Here is a 23,603-nt window from a genome sequence, read left to right on the forward strand (position 1 = left end):
TCTTCATTGGTTTGGCTTTCTGACAGCAAATCAGATTTGACTGTGCTTCAAAATGTTACTGATCTGAGATTTACAATCAGCTCTGGTGCTGCTGAGTTGATGGCATTAACCCCAGTATAATATTTCTTCTCTCTGACATCACATTCACTCTTTTGGTTTCAGACTCTGAGAAATTCAGTGAGGTTTGAAGTCATGTACGTTTTCCTCTGCTGAATGTTAGTCAGCTAGCCACAGCCAACTTTCAGGGCTTGTTCTAATTGTCATTATGATTTCCTCAAAAATTAAATCCAAACACAGATCATTTGCTGATTACCTCATGTGCTGCAATATCAGGCCATGTTGAAAAGTGAGACATTGAAGTCACATCACATAAAACTTTCCAAAGTCACACAGTGTTCTGTGGGTAGTTAGAGCCTTAACTGGAAGCTGACTAAAGCAATGTTGTTTTGAAACAACTTCCACTGAGATACTTTCCACTGCAAATGTATATGTTGATGTATGTGAAATCTGCAGTCTGAGATGATTTGAAAAGCCACTCTGCAGAGAGTCAAAAGAGTCTGCTTTTTCTTCCCTTCTCTCTACCATCATGTTATTATATATGGGGTCATGCAGCTCCAAGGATTAAGAAATTAGCTCTTTCCCTGGACTAACTTGAATTTAGTTAGGTCTGCTGAATCTGTTGTGCACTGCTCTGCTTCACTGTTCATAAAAGCAAAATCCAAGTGACACTGACATTCTGTTTAGTTCAATATTATAACAAGGTACAGACTTGGTTTGGACATTTAATTGTTTACAATCATAACCAGAAAGGGAGATCAACCACAAGGTGTGAAGCTCAGATGGGAAAAAGTTCCCACAAACAGAAATTTTGCAAGCAGTAAGAAGCAGGTGGAATCCCAGCATATTCTCTGCAGCAATTGCAACCTTCCCTTTTCCTATGTGCAAGAGTTGCAGTAAAAACTTGTCTTAGAGGCTGATTAGAAAGACTCCCATAGAGAGCTGGGGTCTGATTATCTCTTGAAATATTCACACCAGGAATGAAAAACTTAAAAAACCAAAGCAAAGCAAAGCAAAACAAAATGAAAAAAAAAAAAAACCAAAACAAACAAACAAACAAAAAAAAAAAACCTCCACCCCAAAACCAATCCCCCAAGCCCTTAGGGTTACAAAAGCTGAAACATCCAGTGGTGTGCACAGGCAGGCAGAGCTCCATCTCAACACCCTCCAGCCCTCCTTCACTGACCACAGGCACACGGGGTTCACCCCTGCTCTGCTCTGTCCCACACAAAACCCCTCTCCATGCCCTCAGTTCCCACCAGGAGCCTCCCCTGTCCACAGAACACCTTCCTTTCATGGGTTCATACTTTTTATCTGGTATGTGTAGAGGACTTCCTGGCCTGGGCATCTTAGGAAAAAATTGTCAATAAAATGCAGGCAGGTTTTTTGAAAAAAAAAAAGCGGGCAAGCCATTTCACTGAAAACTTCTCCTGTGTCTCTCATTTGGAGAAACAGCTTAAAGTTTAGCAATGGGAAGCACCTTCTTCCTTTCCCCTTTCAAAATCAGCTCAAATCTGGCCAAATTAGGGTCCTCTGAGAATTTCAGTTCACCCATGCACAGCTGCACAATTAGAGGCTGGCTGATACATTTCCTGAGGACTTTGAGCAGGATCTAGGTTAGATTGTTGGAGCAGCATGACATTTTGTTGAGACTGCTCTTCCTCCATCAGGCACACGGCAAAATCCATCAGTCATTTGTTACACTCTTTTCATCTTTGGCAGCAAACATGATTAAAAGCCTCCCCTCACTTAACAACTGCATCATGCCCAAAGCCTGATCCATTCTGTGGATTGAATGAAACAGAGACCTTGACAAAAAAAACCCCACACAAATTTGTCAGTTAGAAGCCTAGCTCAATACATGATATATTAATCCTGATGTGAGTGCAGAGATAAGATGGGGAAGGGAGGCCCTACCCTTGTCCTTCATGGCACTGCCAGGTGTAATCAGAGAGGGATAGCATCTGCATCACACCACAACACTAGTCCTTGAGCAAAGATGCAAAACCTAACAGAAGACTTGTCAAATTAAAGCTTTACATATTTTCAAGCTGGATTTCTATTCAATTTACTTGCCTATAACAAACCAGGATTAACAACTATTACTTCACAGTAGTGGAGCAACTGAACCTATGCTTATCATAAACTAACCCAGGAAAAGAGTAAAAGAAGGTTTGGGCCATTCAGCCTCATTAGTGCAGTTTAAATCATCTGTGTGGCTGGTCAGGCAGCACATTCTCAGGCTGACTTCTGCCACTTATCATTTGTCTTGCCACCTACTGTCAACTGAGTGATGATTTGGGATCTGCTTCTGTTACATACACATCTTCTGCTACCATGGATCTAATGTTATACTTGTTATGTGATAAAAATAGCATTTTTCTTCTTCCCTCTCCCTTTGCCCTGAGAAGACTCAGAAAAAGTCAGGCTGATGGTAACCTGTAGTGGACACAATTGTAGACAGTGTCACGAGTACCAGAGATGGGAGGGGTGACTGTAGCTGGAGATGAGGAAAATTTCACACCCAGCTTTATAGTCTGCTTCTGCATGTTTCTTCTGAGAAGACAGAGAGAATAATAGGATAACAGAATGGTTCTGGTTGGAAGGGACCTTCAAGATCACCTTGTTCCAACCCTCCTGTTTATTGTATTTGTGGGGCCTCCAATGAAGGAAGGAATCATGACTCTGACTCCATGTTCCCGGAAGACTAATTTATTATTTTAGCATACTATACTATATTAAAGAATACTAAACTATACTATACTAAAGAATACGGAACAGATACTTACAGAATGCTAAAAAGATAATAATGAAAACTCGTGACTTTTTCCAGAGTCTGACACAGCTTGGCACTGATTGGCCAATGAGTGAAAACAACTCACAGCTGTTGGATAAACAATCTCCAACCACATTCCAAAGGAACAAAACACAGGAGAAGCAAATCAGACAAAATTGTTTTCCTTTTTCTCTGAGGCTTCTCAGCTTCCCAGGAGAAAAATCCTGAGCAAAGGTATTTTTCAGAGAATGTGGATGCCACACCTGCTGTGGGCAGGAGCAGCTTCAATTAGACCAGGGCTCAGAGCCCCATCCAGCCTGGCCTTGAACATTGCCAGGGATGGCCCATCCACAACCCCCTGGGCAACCTATGCCAGTGTCTCACCCCATTCCAGGGGTGTCTCCCAAGAGCAGAGCAGAGAGAAATCACCTCCCTCAGCCTGCTGGCTGTGCCTCCTTTGATGCAGTCCAGGACAGGGTCAGCCTCCTGGGCTGCAAGTGCATGCTGCTGGGGCACATCCAGGTTTTCATCCATGAGAACCCCCCAGTTCTTCCCCTCAGAGCTGCCCTCGATGAGTTATCTCCAGTGTGTGCTCATGCCTGAGATTGTCCCCATCCAGGTGCAGTCCCTTACACTTGGACCTGCTAAACTTCATGAGGTTCTTGTGGGCCCACTTCTTATCTTTGCTCATGGCATGAGAAGATTCAGGGGTGATCAGCAAAAACAGTTCAGGAGTGCAGACAGATAGTGGCAACCACACAAGAAGAATATTCCATCACTGTTCTTCCAAATTTATTTTTCTATTTAAGAGTAACATTTAATATTAAGCTTCTGTTAATGCTACATATCTTTCTACTTGTGTTTCTTTCCATTATCACTTAAATGTTAGATTAAGTGAGGTATATTTGTATGATGTGCTGTTTTAACTTCTGTTTTTACTTTGTGTAATTGCAGGACACGTTCATATCACTGACTTTAATGTAGCAACCATAGTGAAAGGCTCAGAAAAAGCTTCTTCTATGGCTGGCACAAAACCTTATATGGGTAAGTTTTCAATACATTTAAAAATGTAATAAAAGTTCCATATTAAGGGTGACTAATGGCATATCAAAAGGATTTTAAGTTGTAAAAGCATAAAGTAGATGTGATCAACTTCTTTTTTTGACAATATGTGTGTCAGCCGTGAAAATCTTCAGAGATGGAAGATGTTATTTGGATGTTCTTTGATACAGGAGCTTGATCTCTACACTCTGCTAGTCAGGTTCTGTTTGGTTTTGTGAATTCAAATTCGGGAGAAATTCAGCTGTGTTACTTTCTGTAAATCCCCACATCTTGAGACAAGAATATATGATATATTTGCACCACAGGAATATATGGTATATCTGCTTAGGTGAAATGAACTACAGAGGCATGGGTTACAGAGCATAGGAGGTCAAGGGAAAAACAGGAGACAGGGAAAAGATTTTACCTTTTCACACTAATGGATCTGGTCTAAGTTCACCTCAGCTCATGTAGATGTTCTGTTCCTGATGCCTCCTCCCCACTCATCAGATCTCCACCATATCCATCAACCTCACAAGAAGAAACAGTACCAAAAATTCTCTCCTTTCCTTTATGAAGGCTATTACACCATCCACCAACTTAATTTCTCTTCATTGCACCTTTCTCACCTCTTGGAAATGCAAAGATGCTGCAAAAGCCCCAGTTGCAGTCTTTACCATTCAGAAAGAGTCAGAAAAATCAGCCATGCATTTATTTGGAGCTGTAACAAAGCTTTTAGAGCTGTTTCCAATAAAAAGTGATTGGTAAGGATTCTCTGTTGCACAATTTGGATACCAAAGCTTCAACAAACCAAAATTGTGTGACAGATATGGCCAGACATTCACTGGTGCTGCTTTCCTCTTTCAGTTTATACCTTTTATTTTGTGAGACATTCTACCTGCAGTGAAATTCTACAAGGACTTTTCAGTTGCACTGACTTCTGATTGTAAGGTTTCCATGTGACTTCTCCTGAGAAGTTTGGACTATGAGACAAATAGAAAAACAACAGAATTGGGGAGGTTGGCTCTGTGGTTGATGGCCAGCTTCTATTGCCAGGAATTCAAACCACAGTTTAACCTTGGTGTAACAAGACAAAGTAACCTCCAGTCATGGTACCTGCTGGGTACCAGAACCAAGGAAACTCAGTAATTTCTGTAAGACATGCCTTATGCTATGCTGGTTTTCACAATGATGACAGTATGAGATGTGATGAAAGCTATTTCCCCCTCTTGAAGTTTTATAAAGTCTTACTTTCATGTGGAGCCTGTTGTGTTTAATCAGATATGAGGGGACTCTCCAGCCTTTCCCCTAGCAGAGGAACTTAGAGGATTTCTCACTTCTTGCTATGGCAAATTTAAGGAAATAAACAGAAAAAACTTTATCTCTAAAGCCTCCATTCCTCTTTGAAATCTGATTGAAGTAGGCTGAGAAATTGCTAGGGAGTGATTTGTTCACATGCAGCATGACCAAATAAAAATGGTTTCCAGAAAAAAATCTGAGTGAATTGATATTGTGTTGTAAAAATGCCCTAGCTGTTCTGATTAAGATGCTTATCTTGTAATGTTAAGCATGGTGTGAGTCAGCTCCTGCAGCCTTTGCTTAATCCCACTTCACATTAGCCTTTTAGCCCCAAACTCTGTACTTAATCCCACTTCACATTAGCCCCAAATATTTCAGCCTGAAGCATTCCCTGCCTATTTCCCTACTTATTAAAAGTTTATGCAGAATGCACTGTACCTGAGCCTGAATGTTTCTCTAGAAACCCTATCATTTTCCAAATTTCCATGTCCTCTCCTAACCAGCCAATTAATTCAGACAAGTGAAATACCCACTGCACATAGGAACAAATACAGGGACAGCAGTGTTTGTGAAAAGAACAAGGCCAACAGCCTGGCAAGGCAGGACACTTCCAGCTGCTCCTGCAGCTCTTCCTCTCAAAGCCAGTGACCTGAAATGAGATCAACTTCTTAGAGGTTGGGGATCTCCAAACTTGTGTTCTGCTTTCAGGTGGCTGGGACTGTGGAAGGCAATGTGTGCCCTCTGCTGATTTGGGAAACCTGTGTGCCATCTGTGCCTGATTTTACCTTCACAAATTCACTGCTCAAACCTTTTACAGTACCTGTGGCTGAGGGTGTTGTCAAGGCATTGTTGTAAGAATAGCTCTTTATAAACTTGTATGGTTTCAGGCTGTCATCCTGTCCTGGCAAGCAATGCAAAATGTCCTTTGGGACCAGGCTGGCTTTTGGCAGGCACAGCTGCTGCCAGCAAATGACCAGAAGCACTCTGGAGGATCCCTGCATTGTGCACAGGGATGTGGAGCAGGAGAGCCAGGGCAGGGCAGGACATGTCCCTGGCACATGGACTGGTCTGGTCAGCTGTGACTTTCTGCCTGCAGAAGTATTTTACTTTGGCCTCTTGTGAGAAAGGGAAGTGTGTGTTTGCCTGGCTGGAAGCACCTCTGTAAGGCCTTGCTACTTTCAACACTGTTTCATCTTTATCAGTGGGAAAAAAAAAAAAAAAAAAAGGACATTTCTTAAATTCCTCCATTGTGAACAAGGCTGCAAGAAAAATCTGTGTGTCTCAAATATGCTCTGTGCTGGCTACAAACCCAAAAGTTAAACAGTAAAACACATCTAGAAAGCATGACAGGTGTCACCTTTCTTTTATTCCTCACTTTGCCAAATTTCTGTGTGTTTGAGTCCTGTAGCATATGCTTTTTCCTTACTGAAATATTTTGGAATGATCAATTTCTATAGATCTGTGCATTATTTCTGAGTGTTGCAAAACCCTTCCATTCACAAGGTATATTTTGGGGGGTTTATGGTTTGTTGTTTGGGTTTTTATGTGATTTTTGTGTGTGTGGTTTTGTTGCTGTTGTTGCTTATTTTTGTTTTGATTTTTGGGAGCTTTTGGTTTTAGTGGTAGGAGGGTTTGGGGGGACTAAGTAGAGCCTTTGATGTTTTTCTTAGCCAGAGACTAAAGATATTTAAATGATGCACTGTGACTTTACCTCAAATCAAACCAATAAAATACATTTTATTACACAAATACTCCTGATAAAAATCCAAAGTCAATAAAATCAGTCATAAATTATGTGAAAGGTTTCAGCTACCTCATTCCTATCTCACAGGCTTGTTATCTCAGGTTTTCACAGCTCCTTTCATAGGCTGCTGTCATGGTGAAGAATGACTGTATGCCTGAGATTACCAGAGTATTGTGGATTTACACTGCTCCACTGAACTTCTAAAATGTATGAGTCATCCATATTTATTAATTAATACTCTGTGGGTGTACAATTGAACTCAGAGGAAAGCCAGTGGATGTCCTGGTATAAACCTTTCACATAGAAAAAATTATCCCATAGAGCTAAATTTGTTTCTCAGATGCTTAAAATATAGCAGGGAAAATTCCGAGTTGAGTTTTCAAAAGTCATCATTCTTTGGTCTTTCTGGAACTCATATTAAACAGTGCTCTGAAATTAAATATTCTTTTGCAGCTCCTTGCATTTTGAATGTTGTTAAGGCAGTGTTTAGGTTTTTAAAAACCCTGCCTTTATCCTACAGGGGGTTTGACTGCCTGTCTGGAGAGTTTCTCTGGTCATGTCATTACCTGACCTTTTGATCCCAGGGAAATCTCATGATGTCAGCATGGCAAGGGAGGCTTCTCTTGGTTCTGATAAGCAAGAACTAAGAGTGGCTGTGTGAGACTCCAAGGTGCTGAAATAAATATTCCCCACACTGATGGCATTTTCAGCTGGTGCCAGGAGCTACATGGCTGAAGGGACTAAACACTGAGCTGTGAGCAGGCATTCAGGTTCTGGTTCCACTCTGACACTAAGAGTAGGAACATGAGCAGCTGAGGAACCTCAGGAGATGAGGAAAGAAGTTGTTACCTCCAGCTGCTCTTCACCTCTTTGTGTTCTCTGACCTGCTACCATCCTTTAAGATCTTCCAGCAAAACTACTAATACAATCATTTCTTTGACTACTTCAGTTAACAAATACTCTATTCTGAGTTCAAGAGATAGTTTTGGTTTGGGCTGGTTTTTAAATTTTTTTTTGTTAATTTGTTTGTTTGTTTATTTATTGCCTGTCTAAAAGGGCCTGGTGTGCTGTGGAGCTCTGCAGGCAGATCCAAGGGGAGCAGAGGTGGAGCAGAGGTGACAAACAGGTCCCAGCAGGGCCCTTCTGACCCCTGGATAACTCCTGGGTTTTGGTCAGACCAACCCCCCAGGTTTTTGCATGCACAAACTGGTGCAAAGATATTTTCTAAGCTGTTGGGAGTATGTGATGCAGGAGCATGGAACAGTCCTTCTGGTGTGTCAGGTACAGTCTGTCCTGAAAATCCATTACACAGACCCACTAATTTCAGTACTGGGCAGAACAGCTGCTGTCTATACACTGGAACAATCTTCCAAACACCAAATGGATATTTTTGGACAAAATCCCTTCTAAAAATTGCTAGAAAAACTGGCCCTGCAGCCGCTGTGAGCTTTTGTATGGAGTAACAAAGTGCTTGTGTACAATTTCATGTTCAATAATGGGAGACCATGACGTGCTCGTTACTGCTGGGCTTTCTTTCAGCAGGGGTAGCAACTTGAGGTTGTTTCTCTGAGACTGATCCAGATGTTCAGCCACCAAGGGCTTCTCTGTGCAAGGTCAAGACGTGAGTTCTGTTCAGTGGCTGAGTAAAGCAGAGGGGTTGTATAAGGATAGCAGGCTGAATAAGGGCAGGAGAGGTTATATAGCCAGATGGAAAACTAATAAGGCATTCTAAATGCCATGTCTGTTTTCAGGTAATGGTATCTAAATTATTTACTTTGATTGAATAATTGCATTAAGTATGAGTATTAAAACTATTGAGGTGTATAATGTGAATAATGGTGCAAAATCAGTTACATGGCTGTAACAAGCAAAAACCTCATGCTAGAAAATTGCCATCCCAGCATGCCCAGGCTTTAAGCAGCATTTTGCCTTATAAAATAGAAGTTAGCAGCTGGCTAGTCTAAAGCTCTGAGTCAGAAGGCTGACCATTATAATTTAAACCTTTTTAGCACATAAGAAAGTAAACACCAGGAGCTAAATTGATAGTTTACCAAATCCACATTTCTATTCAGGGAAAGAGAAGTTGTTTTCTTCCATTTTGCGCTTGAAACAGCTTCTGCTCTGGATAGAAGATCAGTGGTTATTATTGTAGTTTGATTTCTGGTTCTTATTTAAACCATGATCCAGAAAAATTACTGACCCCTGAATATACTTCTCAGGGGAAAGTGAAAATTACATTATCATCACAGTGCTGAGAAAGCAATTAGTGTTTCACTGAAACATCTCAGTTCAAGGTTCTTGGAATATTATTCCAAAAATCATTTGTTATTCAGCTCAATCTGTCATGCCTTAAGCCTGATTCAGCAAGGTGAAACTATAAATGTGTTCTGTACATCATCATTCACAAGTTTGTTAGATGCAAACATCAAACCTTTTAACAGCTTGTCCTGTGCCAGTCAATCAAAATATTGCTTATGCTGTGTGTATTGTATATATGGGTATTTATCAATTTATACACACAATATTTTCCCCAACATCAGGGACTGAGATGTGGAAGGAGAGTGATACCTGGCAGTGGGATATTATGCTGAATCTCAGTTAATGACTCTGGAATGTATTTTCCAATCTGAAATCTCGGGCATTGCAGTCAGACCCACGCCTCTGAAGTTTGTTTTGCTGCAATGACTGCAGCAGTGTGTGCTGCTTTGCAACCCCTCCAGTAAACCACAAACCTCTGATTCCCCTCACTGACAGGTGGGGTCTCTGCTGGGATCAAAGGGACATCAGAGAGCTGTAGCTAGACAACTGGATGAGCTGTGACAGGGATTTAATTCTTAAGAAATGTTTTGGACATATCCACCTGAACTGGATCAGTTTAAAAAAAACAAAACCAAAAACCAATAAACAAAACCACTAGGGTTTTTCTTTGTTTGTTTGTTTCATTTTCAGTTTCTCATATGGATAACACTGGCACAGGGCATTGTGCAGGACGACCCACCTTTGAGCACCAAATTAAAAATAGTCTGAATTTCAGAGACCCAGACCAACTGATGACCAGATGTCATTGGCAACATTTAGATTTTCATTGACAGTGAGGACCTTACAGTAATCCATCTTGCAAGACTGACTTGCAAGTTATGGCTTAAATAGACTGATTTGTTAGTTTGTAGATGCTCCATCAGGAATAACAGCAGCTTTTCTTTTTGCCAACCACGAGATAGACCTCAAATGGATCATTCTATCATGGACAGCATTTTTAAACTCACCTTTGAGCACCAAATTAAAAATAGTCTGAATTTCAGAGACCCAGACCACTTACAATTTATGAGGTTGTGATGCCAATGAATACTCAGCAGATTGTCAGAAACCCTACTTAAAACACTTTATTCTTTGTACAAAATGGACTTCTATAATAGGAATAAAGAGTGAAAATTTGGTTTGTCATTATTTGCATTTACATTGATATATTTTTGTATTTCAAGCTCATTAATCATATTGTTAATTACTAAAATCTTTTCACAAATAAAGGTAGATTATGAATGGATGGATTTGTCAGAAATTACTCCCTTTTGCACAGTCCTACAGAATAGGAGTAAGGATATCCCAGTATGCCATTTCTTCTGAGATGGAGACAGACCCACTAAATTTGCTTTCACATTCAATTTGTTCATAGGTTGTCCTCTAGTATGGTTTCATTTTAGAGAGAAATAACCATTTATTTACTTCCTACCATCTGCAGTAGTATGGCATTATTAAAAAGATACAGTGCAAAAGCATCAAAAGATACATATCTGAAGAGGATTTATTTTACTTTATTAGTTGGAAAAAAGTATTGACTGAAAATTTTTATTGGGGACAACCAAGAAATGCACTGAAGCACACAATACAGTACAAATGTGGATTCATTTATATGACTTTTCAAGAAAGCAAAGCAGGTGAACAATAAAATAATGAAAGTGTATTATTAATAGAAAAATATAGATTCAGCGAAGAAACAGTAGAAGGACTCTTAGCTTGGCTAGTTGCCAAAGTAGTATGTGAAATTACTCATTATAATATGAGACAAAGAGACATTCCTGATTTTATTTGCTCTGTTAAAATTAGTACAGATGTCCCATCTCAGAATGGCATTGATATGTAAAGGGTGTTTCTTTGTCATTTTCAAAAAGTTGCATGAAAGGTGCCAGATCACACTTTGCAAAGCATGAAAAGCAATAACCCAAACAAAAAGACCACGTTGCTTCTGAGTTCTAGACTTTAAAGTTCCCGGTACCTTGGGTGACAGGTTTTCCAAGGTCTGAGCACCTGGGCAGGGTGAAGAGCCAAAGCAGTTCATGATGACTTCCCAGAGGAAGCAGTTGTAAAGATCCCGTTGAGGCTTTCTGGCCTCTGTCACCCCACTCAGATGTGCTGTGAGGAGCTCTCTGCTTGAGCTTCATGAGGATCACAGGATTGCGATAGCAGGAACCCAGGAGCCTCTGCTCCAGCTCTGCTCAAAGCAGGGTGAGCAGTGGGGCTGGACCAGGCTCCTGCTCTTGAGTCATTCCTCAGGAAGCTCTAGGAATATGCAGTTCCCCACCACATCAAAGATATTGAGTTGGGGAGCTGTGAGGACTGGTAAGATCTACCAACATTTCTCTGCTTTTCTTTGAATTCACTCTTGCTGCTAGATTTGCTGTTACTTGATTTATCCTCACTGCTTAAAAGCTTCTGCCATGCAAACATCTACTGCCTTTCCCCTAAGTGCATGTGAATGTAACTACAGCTCTTGGCCAAAACAAACTGCAGGATCAAACCCAATATTAAAACAATTTATTTTCATGAAAAGCCTTTGTTCGGTAGAAACTTCTAAAGGGAAAATATGAAACTCTTGTTCTTGCAGGTACTCTCTTGTTCACACAAACTCTTGAAGGCAGAATACTTCTGCCTGTGTAGATGCATGGGGGTAAAATATGAAATATTCTTCTCGTCCTAAGTCTGTTATGGCAAGAGGGGATATGTTCACAGCAGGTGCACACAACAGAACTGTTGCCTTTGCTCCAAGCTGGCAAATGCAAATCTGATCATCCTTTGGAAGAATCTACCCAGAGCAGGCTGCAGGATGGCTGTCCAAGCTGATCGTGGGATCAAGTTCAAATGTTAAAAGATTACAGATATTTAAGTAAGAGTGTTAAAGAAAATCAATGCAGAATTTAATCTTTCAGAGTTTTTATTTGCTTTTATCCTAACCAATTTGCACTCTGAATTAGTTCTCCAGGCATAGTTATTTCTTACAGCAAAACCTAATATTATATGCTGTATTTCACAGCTATAGTTCTTCAGAGCTTGGTTAATTCCATGACTTGGACAGTCTGCTGTCTTTCTGTAAGAAAGTTTGCCTGCTCTGTTTCTGAATGAGCAGGCAAACTTCAGAAGTCTACACACAGCTTGGAACCCTCCATTTGCACCTAATGTCTCAATTCAAAAAGACTTTTAAGACACACTAAGCACAAGCTTAGTGTGAAATGAGTATCAACCTAGAGTAAGGTCTTTTGGCTTCAACATGGTTGAGATTTCACCCTGAGAAAAAACCTGTATATAGGGTGCTGCAAATCATATTGTACCCTCTGCCAGTCCCCCCACCATGGGAAGAGAGTGTTTACAACCACTTCACTGGAGCTTATGGAATGCAGAGAGGCATTCCAGCTGGACTGAAAATAATGCTCTTAAAGTGGGCCAAAAGGGGCTTTAAAAATGGGTACCTTAGCTGCTCATATTCTGTCCTCAGAATGCCATTGGCATAAGGTGAGAAAACAGCTGGAAAACTCCAGGGCAAAATAAAGCATTTTCTGCTGATCTGCTTAATGTAGGATGAGTTGACCTTGAGGATTTTAGAACAATAAAATGAAATAAAAGTCAATAGGTCAGTCAGTAAATTAGCAAAACAGCTGCACCATTCTGGAAATGTCATAGGTTACATCAATAAAGTAATTTCACCTCTATCTCACAGAAATCAGATAGTGATCTGCCTCGTTATTAAAATGTTAAAGCCATAAAAGAAATAGTGAAACCAGCATTATACCTGCATAGTTCAGTAAAAATGCCAAAAGGCTATTTTCTGTAATGAGATATTGTACATCATCTAGGCACAGTGGGCAAAAACCATAACAAATGGGGCTAAGTCAAGCAAGTGAAGTCAACCTTCACTACAAAGTTCCTGCGGTGATATTCAAAATGTAAGTTTGGAGCCTGATGTGCAATTTAAGTGCATTGATCCACTAAAGTAATAAAAATAATCCTGCTTATGCTCTCACCACCTATCTGATAGACTGCACACCTGTAAGATGTGCCTACACACCAGCAGCACACAAATAAGAGTTAAAGCACTCATGAAGATATAGGATGCCAAGGCAAGCTATGTCATCTGGAGGTGAGAAGGAGTTAACTCAGTGTAATGACTCTTATGGCATTGTTGATTTATGTCATTCTGGGTCACAGCGCAAGTTTTCCTCTGCCAGAGATCCACTGGTCACCTATTCTCCAAACACATGCATTCCATAAAAAAAGTTTGTTTAGGTGCCTGCAGATCTCATACCAAACATGTTTAGACATGGTCAAAGAGTATAAGACCACTTTCATACATTCACTGTTTTTATTCTACAGATTAGAGTTTTGTCATAACTGATAAATGGATGCTGAAATCTATTATATTTGGCTCTTGAAGACTTTCTGAAGTCAGGTCTGGAGTTGTAAATTATTAGATTGCCATCCATAGTGCAAGGACTGCAAAAACTCCTCTAAAAGGATTGCCTTTCCATTTATTAAAGATGCTTCTCTAAATGCCATGAATAGTCAAATCCCAAAGTGCCAGTCAGAAGTGTGACCAGACTGCATCACTCACTGCAGTGTGCACATCACACAGTGAGGGCATGGTAATAAGTGGTAATGTGGTGCATTAGACTCAGTATCATGGCCAGAAGAGGCTCACATGTAATTGTAACAGCATGATGTTACAGCTGGGGACAGTGCTGTTCAGAAAATCTCCAGTGAAAATGTTGTTTTAACAAAGTGTACTGAGATTCTGCTGTTAAATCATTAGAAAAACATGACCAACTTCTCATTGCATTTCACTTCATTTCATTTCATTTCATTTCATTTCATTTCATTTCATTTCATTTCATTTCAATCCACTCATTTATATCTGGTTTTCTGAAGAAATGATAGTAACATTATTTAGTACAGGTTAAGTGGATCCTTGTTTTTCTTTTCATCCACAGAAGTTACTTTTATGGAAGTCAATACTTCATTGACAGAGTGTTTTCTTCCAGTTGTGACAGTTTCTCACTTCATAAAATCAGTGTCAGGGTTTCGATTTAAGTACCATTTTCCTATGTTGAATACCTTTAAACCCTGTCTGATTAGTTCTATCCAAATGTAGAATAAGGGTGAGATTTACCATATTCAACACCTTCATCAATCACGAAGAATCACCTCACTTGCAGATATTTCTCTCATAAAATGTTTACATTACCCTAAATGTTCTAAGTCACAGTTCAGACCAAGATTCCCCCTCCTATTACTTATTCACATAACTTAAAACTTACATGAACCAAGTAAGAATTAACATATGAAATTACTGATTTTTGAAATACCCTGCTTGGTGAAGGTTGCTTGTTATCAGTAAAAAAGGCACCAAAACTACACCCTGAAAATTCTGTGCTTCTAAATCTATTTAATTCCAGTTTGTTGAGTCCTAATTAATTTCTCAGCTGTGAAATAATACCATAGTCTAACCTTAATGAAATGCTTTTTTCTTCCATTTGGTTTACAATTTTAGCTCCAGAAGTGTTCCAGGCTTTTATGGATGGAGGTCCAGGATACTCGTACCCAGTAGACTGGTGGTCTCTAGGAATTACAGCCTATGAATTACTGAGGGGTTGGGTAAGAATGATGGAGTTTGTTGTTTCTAACAAAAATCTCAAGTTTGCAGTGCCCCTGAATGCACTCTTCAGGATAAAATTTGAATGTACAAGGCCCAGGTCAGGAATGTTGTCCTGGTTCTTTCCCCGCTGAAAACACTCTTGGGAAAGTCTCACCCCATACTCAAATACATTATGGAAACTTGCCTCAGTTTGGCTAAGAAAAGGCCTAATGTTTAACAGCTTCTTTATAATGCTGAATTGCAAACAATGGTATGTTTTTTAAAATAGAATTGAGTTAGTTCACACTCTATTTTCTCTTTAATTCTCTTGGCTAATACCATAAGAGATCTAATGTAATATCCTAAGATGCTTGGCCCAACTGCATAAAATGCTTATCTGCCAGTGCATTTGTTTCTTATCTAATCAATTATGTGAATAAGCTTAATGAAAAGTCTTCCTGGGTAGAATATCACAGGAGATAATAGAAAATTCTTTTCTGTTTTGGTTCAAAGGATTTCAGTCAGTTGCTTAAACATTTAGTATTCCCCGCAGAAAACAGTAATTTAGATACTATTTCAGGATGATGATGTAGCTAAAGCAGCTGTTTGGGGTTTTTAAAATTATTTTTCATGTCTGTTTTGGAAAGTGGATTTTATTGCATTGCAGTATGGTTTTTTATATTATGACACTAACACAGTTTGGCTACCTTGTCTTGCCAGACAATCCATCCCACAAAGATCTCACAATTTCACATAGCATAACAGATAAAGGAAAAGAGAAATAAGAAATAATTATTATTCTTACTTTTAAATGGAAAATTTAATTTCAGAATGTTTGTGTATTGTTACTGCAGAAGCTACTTTTTTCAAAGGCCTAAAATTTGGCCTATCTATTTTGTATTTCCATAGGAATAACAAAAGTCATGCTCCTGAGACAAAGATCTCTCCCATGCAAAGACTGTTTCATCTCTCAAAATAGAGGAGTGTTAAACACCTTTCTTAACAAAAACAAAAACTAACAAATATTATCAATTTTTCTGTACCATAATTCTCAAACCTTAGGGAGTTTTTAGACTCACATTATTCCTGGAATGGAGGAGTTAAAGTCTGGTGATAAGCACAATGCATCCTCTGTCCTGGTCACAGACAGTAGTTCTAGCTGCACTTAGAGTAAATTAAGAGGACATTCTGATGGTTTAAATCAACCCTTTCACCAGTGACTGTCTCCAAGAAAGGAGAGCAATGAATGATTGTTAATGAAAGCTGAACTCCCAAAACTAATCACAAAAGATCACTTTGATGCAACAATTCACTTTAAAAATGAAAAATTATATAGGATGATATCCATTTGCTGAGATTCATACAGTCTTTCTTGAATAAGTTAATCTGGCTACAAACAAAGCAAAGTTGAGACTGAATCAATTTTTTGTTAGGTTTGGGGTTTTTTTTTAAATAAAAACATTGCCATCTGAACCTGCTCAAGTCACCCAAGCCAGCTGCTTGTTTTCTCCTGAAGAGCAGCTCTTGGTTACTGACCAAGAGGATGGCTTAGCAGCTCACACCACCCGATGGACAAGGAAAAGGTGTGTATTATCTAAATTTTTGTAGTCTAAACAAGGCCTAAACTGACACAGGTGATGACGAGAGAAGTAGCAGTGGGTTGAGGAGATGTGTCTAACCTCAGGCACGTTGCCATCTCAACAACTGTGAGCTCCAGAGCCCCATCTGCCACAGCAGCAGATGGCTGTGGAGGCACAGTTTGCACACAAGGCTGTGAGCTAAACCTGCAGGCAGGCAGCCCCTGCTCCTCCAGGTTCCCACAGCTCTGTCCAGCAGAGAAAACAGCCCCACTGCCACCAGGAACAGGGGCAGGCTCTCGGAGCAGCCCACCCGCCCCAGCAGCAGCAGCCTGGCAAAGAGGAGGCTGTGGCACGGAGCAGAGCCACTGGACACAGGGATTTCTGCAGATGGGACTGGTGCATGCTGCATGGGAAAGGCAGGAGCCAAGAAAGGAAGGAGCATTAGAAATAAGAAAGATCACAAATTTGATTTTCCACCTCGGAGCAGTGCATACTGTACGATGCTGACAGCCTGAATTCAAGAGGTGATAAGTAAAAGAAGAATGAGTAAAAATGAGTTGTTTTTCATTCAGCTGAATTTTTGTTTTTATTTGCCTCTGCTGCTCATGGTTATCAAGGCGTTTCAGCCATTCTCATTTCTGGCCTCCCACTGCTGGGCAGCCAAAAGCATGCTCTTCTTGAAATGGACCAGTAGGTACAGGAGCATGTTGTGTCCAGTACAGAGTTTTCTGCACCATTTTTTTGGTTACCCATTGTACAGCTAACATTTCCTAATAAGTTATGGGTACGTTTTTCTCCTTATCCAGCTGCTGGTAAAAAAGCTAGGAAGAAAAAAAAATTCATACAGCTTTGCATCAAATATTGATGTTTTCACAAAGTCCATGAAATTAAACTGTAATTGGGTAATTATTGTATGATACAAACCATGCCATGTGTCAGTCTGCTCCTGAGCTATAGACAACTGCTAAAATGCTGCAATAAATGTATATACCATGAATTCAGTAGAGACAAAGTGAAGGAATGAGTAGTAGGTGGGATTCCCAGATTCTCACATTCATTGCAATGTGAACAATCAACAACAAACTTTGATCCTTGAGTGGGTTGAATAGCTGAAAAACTGGGGAGATAGAGGTATGAAGGGCCTCAAAAGACCAAAGCTATAATGGCCATTTATAGATCAATTTAACTAATAAAAATATTTAAAATCTCTGCGAATCTCAAAAAAATCAAGATTTTAGAATGCCAATAATCTTGAAAATAAGGCAAATTTTAGGGATTTTCCTGTCAGGAAAAAGGTATGGGTAGAAACATCCTTAAGAGAAAAACTTTTGATGATTCATAATTCCTTATAGTTGCTAATTTTGGAGTTAATTGCCATTTTCAACAACTGATGTACAGTCTGTCTCAATGATCCTATTGATCACATTGTTATATCAAGTTAAGTCAGCAGTAAGTTGCTTCTAGGTGACAGAAAGCACATAAAAGTTTCATTTTAAATAACTATTTTATAGCAACATTACCACATGTAAGGGAAAGCATATGACAGACTATTTCTAATGACAATTTTGAACGCAGTTCAGGAAAATTATGTACTTAAAGCAGACATTTAGGTCCTGTGGAATTCATATAGACATGGTATAGCTAAATGATGATGGTCTAACAATGTGAATCAAAGCAAAAAGATTTAGACCATCCTTGAATTTATTTTTAGAGCAACCCAGTGCCTTGGAATGCACTTGGTTTCATACATATGAAAGTTAAATATATGTATGAATTGTCCCAGAATAAGAATATGTTCAATTCTTTAACAGATTAGATAAATAACACCTAGAAATATTCTTAAATTATAATCCTCTACCAGTACATACTAGCAAAGGGATGATTCATTTCTTAGTCAAGGTAATGAGCGTCTGCCCTTTGCTGTTCAGGATATTGGATTAATAGGTAACTCTAGGTTGTTTATGAATTATGATGCATTAATTTGCACACTGCTGCCAGGATGGCATTTAGCTGCAGATCTCATATCACATATTTATCACCTGCTGGGTACAGCTTAATTCACTAGCAATCCACTCTCTGCACTTGTTTACTAAAATACATTAAGTATAATTACAAAAACTTGCTTCAAACACACAAGTATGTGCACAGAAAATAACAAGAATATAAATTTATATGTAGTAGTTTTATTTCCAAATTCTGCCTGTAATAAAAGATAAATCAGAGAAAACTTAATGAACAAAGTACTGCAAAGACCAGAGATTTTCTTCATCTGTAGAAGAATTAGGCGCTGCAAACTCATGACAGCAGATCCATGTTGTGTGTTAATTTTGGATTTTAAAAAAAAGCAAAGGTGAAGGATTGGGATTTGGAGTCCTTTTTTACTGTGATTCTCACACAAACTTTTCTAAGCATTTTTTAATTTCTTTATTTACTACTCAGTAAGATTAGGATGACAAAGCTCCTTTCAGCCACCTCTTTACAATTTTGTTGGTTTAGGTTGCAAGAACTGATCACTAGAATTACAAGCAAAAAGTAGTAAACAATCCACATTTCACATGGAATGCCCCAGGAACAAAATTATTTATGCATCTCATTTGAACTGATACTTCCTTTCATAAGAGAAAAATGAGAAAAACTTGCAGAGGAAATGCATCCATGAGTAATTACATTCATTACAACCGAATAAAAGCACACACACAAAGGATTAGACTTAAAATTTTTATACAATGTTTTCGTGGTATTTATATTTTCAAGACAAACAATACTGAGCTCAGGAAAATGTGACTAGTCTGCACTCTCTTATCCATTCTTTCTGACTTGCTGTTGGTTTAACTTTATCCCAGAGGCCCTATGAAATTCACTCAGCCACCCCCATCGATGAGATACTCAACATGTTCAAGATCGAACGAGTTCACTACTCATCCGCATGGTGCAAGGGCATGATAGCACTACTGAAAAAGGTAAGAAAGCACAAATACCTTCTGTCCCCTGTTCTCTCCTCTTCCAGAAGCCTCTCCAACACTGGAAAAGGCATCAGACAAACACACACATTAGGCAGTCAACATCTCAAGGGTACGAGAACAGAGCTTATTTTTAGGCTGTTCTGAATGTGAGTGGTGCAGTATTTTCTCTTCAGAAGGTGCAGTATTCTTGGACTCAGGCTTTTCATGGCTTCAAAGAAGTAAAAATTTTGAATTTCTTTTAATTTAAAGTTGATTCACTAGTGATAATAAAAGTTTGGGGATCAGTAATTCTTCGTTTGTGTCCTAGCCTCATTTCTCCCCAGCTATGGATATGTAAGTGGGACAGGGATGGAAGGACCACTCTGCCCTCTGAATTTCTGCTGTAGTTTCTAGACAGGGAGATTACAAATTAAAATGGCTGATTTTCTTCCTGTCCCATGTTGCTGTAGTTGCAACAACAAAAGTTGAGCCACTTTGCTGTAAACATCACTAAGCCACAAGGCAGGGTTCTTTCTGAGTGCATCCAACACTAAAAATTGTTTTCTTCCTAAAATCCCAGTTTTTTGTTTGCTTTAACTCTCTGCCTACACAACAAAGATAATCTCTCTCTTTTAGGTATTTCAGATTATCAGTATTGATACTTGAACAGGAAATATTTGTGAATGTCTGAATAGAGTAATAAAAAATACACATCTTTAGCAGCAATTAGCAACGTAGTCTTGAGTAGAGAGTGCAGTGAGGTGGATAGTTTTAATTGCTGCCAGGATTCTCAGTGTAACTGTATTTTCCAAGAAATTAAGGAGAAAATACAAATTGTTGGGTGGCACTGATCTGTGATGTTTCATTTTGCATGGGCTCTTGTGTATTTGTAAGCAGACTTTTGTTGCTAATACATTTATACACTTCATGCCTGCAACAGCCATCTGGTGGCAATTAAACTGTACTCATATCCTATGACTTATTACTTTTAATTTTTCTTTTTTAAAATTTGGACTTCTAGCATCTGTTAGAAGATTCCCTAGCCATTTTCTTACTTAAAAATATATATCATACAATTTATGTATGTGATACATTTACTGTTCTTTATGGCATCCAGCTTCTTAGAAAATGCCTTGTGCTTGATCACAGCTCCTCATTAAGGACCCAGAGTGTCGCCTTTCAAGCCTTGCAGACATCCAGAACTCTCCATACCTAGCTGATGTCAACTGGGATGCTGTTCTAGAGAAAGCTGTGACCCCAGGCTTTGTTCCTAACGTAAGTCAATATTCCAGGTGAACACTGTTTGTAAATTCTGACTTTAATTATCATTGCCTTTTTACTTGTTTATGCTTGTATTTATTGCTCTTCAGTGATTTACTTTGGATTTTACTTTCATTTACTCAGTCACAGCTAAGGGAAAATTAGTCCCATTTCAATAGATAAAAACAAAAACTATTTAACCTTGGTTCACTTTTCATTCCTTTTCAAATAAAAGAAAACCTTTTCCAGACTTTGCATTTCAGCTTTTAGAGCAAATGATTGTCAGAGTTAACTCTGTGACAAAGAATACCAAGGCTGTTGTGGCTGTGAAAGTTAGACATTTGAATAACATTTGGAAAACTTTTTAACATCCCAGTATGCTCTTACTTTTTCACTTAAAAAGTAATGTTCCAAAAGGCTGACCTATTTCCCTGGTGGCGGTTTCTTACAATAAAACATTCCAATTCTGTGAGGGAATCTGGTGGTTTCTTTTTTACTGTGGTCCCATTTTGTTGGTATTTTTCATTGGAATATTTCCTTTTTGCTCTTTTTCAAGTTAAATGTATTTCAGGGCCATGAATAAAAAGCAATGGCTGTGGTGTTGATATGCTGCTTCACTTTTTTCAGCCATGTTGCACTATAATTATTGTCCAAACAACATATTTGTAGCATACCAAGGTTTGTTTCTGGGTTTTTTAAAATTATGCAACTGTAAATAAAGATGAGGAAGGTGGAACAGGTGGACCCTGTCTTCATCCAGGTGCACATCAGAGTTCATGATAAACATGATGGGGACAGGATGCAGCCCTTCAGCAGCTGAAGGTGAGAGAGCATTCCCTAACGGAGCAAAGGTAGCCGGGTGTGTTGCCAAGAAAATCCTCTCCGTGATTGCTGGGCTCCTTGGCACCTGAGCAGAGCCTCTCTGGAAGCAACATCCTGCAGGAGAAGACAGCTGAGGGGGGGCAAGAAGGGTCTCCCTCAGGGAACTGGGAGAAAGACCAAGCACAGCAGGAGAAGGAAACATCAGGCCCCTCTTACAGGCACTCCGGCGAAATGTTCATCTGTGGGGAAATTCCTTCCCTTCACTTTGTAGCTCAATCCTTGTGCAAGAGAGAAGTTGGAGAGGTGAATGTCATTCATTCCTGGTCATCCATTCCTAGCTCAATCCTAGTGCAAGAGAGAAGTTGGAGACGTCACGTCTACCAGGCTATAACTCTTTCACTCTTACCTGATGTCCGTGCAGCTGGAATAATTGCTGTGCCATGCCAGGATCCTCTTTTACACCCTCAGGTCGCTGTCCTAAGCAAAGCAATGCAGAACAAAGCTCCTTCCTGGCCTGCTGCACTCCATGTTCCTGGCATGTGGATCTACAAGATGAGCGAAGACTGACTTTTTTCTTTTCCTTTTTTCAAGTTAAGAGTTGCTCTTTGAGATATCAGAGGTGTGGACTCGCTTCTCAGGCAAAACTCAAACACTCAAATTATTTACACAAAACTCAATTATTTACACTTCCTACTACCAGCTAAAAGTTTAATCCACAACTGTCAGCATGTGGAAAACATCACAACATAGTATTTCCTAAGGGAGATACTAGGTATCTTTGGGTGCCCCATGCCCAAAGATACAATATAGGTGGGGTTCCAGGAGCCCCAGACTCTGCAAAGGCAGCTTTTCTTTTCTCATTGGTTTAATTTTATTTGTGTTTTGGCAGCATCTATAAAACTGAACAGGAAGTCTGTAATATGTGAAGCAAAATAATATTCTACATTTAATAGGAAATAGGAATAAAATGTTTCATTTATCTGTCCAGATTAATCTGAAAGTCCCATTACGAGCTCTACCAGACTCTTCCATGAAGAGTCTGATATTGCAAAGCTCTCCTGGCGTGTAGATCTACAAGATGAGCGAAGACTGACTTTCTTCTTTTCCTTTTTTCAAGTTAAGAGTTGCTCTTTGAGATTAATCTGAAAGTCCCATTACGAGCTCTACCAGACTCTTCCATGAAGAGTCTGATATTGCAAAGCTTGTTCCACCTGGTCGATCAAGTGTGTCAGGAAAAACAGTGAGGTGAGAACCAAAATTCTCTTCTAGCCCAACATTTCTTTTTATAGAAACTTTGCTGTTTCATGAGACCAAGTTTGGTCACACATTTTCCAGGAACTTTCTCTTTGTAGCGCAAAACTTTCATGGATTAATTGAGGCCACACAACATTTTTCAGCCTTTGGTGAGAAGGTGAATTGGGGCGCCTGTGAGCTGTGTTTTGAAACCAGAGTTTTATAAATTCTGACAGCTTGCTTTCACTATCAGGAGCTTGTCTGCCTTCTAGAGCTAGGAGGGCACACAGGAGGCCCATGGGAGCAATGTCCCATAGCTTAATTTCTAACAGCTTAATTTGATTCCATAACCATAGTTCTTACTTAACTAGCACATGTGTTTCTTTATAGCTTGGTTAGTTTCTTCATTTTCAGCTTGGAGTCATAAATTGTTGTAGGGTTTTGTAAAATACAATTTGCTTTTATGTTTAAAGCTTCAGAATGAAAGTGATATATTTTTTAAGTACCCAATCAATTCCAAAATCTATGGATGCTCAAGGGAGGAACTGATATTGATGAAACCTAAGATGTTATTTATTTTTTAATAAATATAAATAAGCTGTGAAGTGTCAGTAAAAAAACAAAAAAACAAAAAAAAACAAACAAACAAAAAAAAAGCTAAAGCTGGCTGGATAATATGCAGGAAAAGGCATCAGATATCTAAACATTATGCTCTGACTATACAGAATTTACTAGGAATAAAAATGATGGAGTGATCTCTAAACCAAATGTTTCATTGAAGGACATCACAAATTATACAAGTAGTTTCTGATGTGATTTTGCTGCTTAGTGTCTTTGCTTACTATAAATATCTGTCATTTATATATGACTTATTTTAGCACTTCCACCTTGACAGTGACAATGGTGTGATTGAACTCTCAGAAGCCCCAGAGGAAAACAGGTTGCTTTT

At 39.2% G+C, this 23,603-nt stretch overlaps 1 protein-coding gene across 1 annotated transcript in view; it reads left to right on the top strand.

The window, feature by feature from the left end:
- The window catches only part of STK32B (serine/threonine kinase 32B), a 159,142-nt gene that overhangs the window by 113,428 nt on the left and 22,111 nt on the right, over positions 1 to 23,603 (top strand). Inside the window, exons 6-9 of the mRNA XM_039728892.1 lie at positions 3,788 to 3,877; positions 14,734 to 14,837; positions 19,241 to 19,357; positions 20,489 to 20,614. Coding sequence (XP_039584826.1) covers positions 3,788 to 3,877; positions 14,734 to 14,837; positions 19,241 to 19,357; positions 20,489 to 20,614 — 437 coding nt within the window. The remainder of the gene's footprint in view (positions 1 to 3,787; positions 3,878 to 14,733; positions 14,838 to 19,240; positions 19,358 to 20,488; positions 20,615 to 23,603) is intronic.

This window comes from Passer montanus, unplaced genomic scaffold (assembly GCF_014805655.1).
Source record: "Passer montanus isolate IOZ18808 unplaced genomic scaffold, ASM1480565v1 scaffold67, whole genome shotgun sequence".
In the NCBI taxonomy this organism is placed as follows: domain Eukaryota; kingdom Metazoa; phylum Chordata; class Aves; order Passeriformes; family Passeridae; genus Passer; species Passer montanus.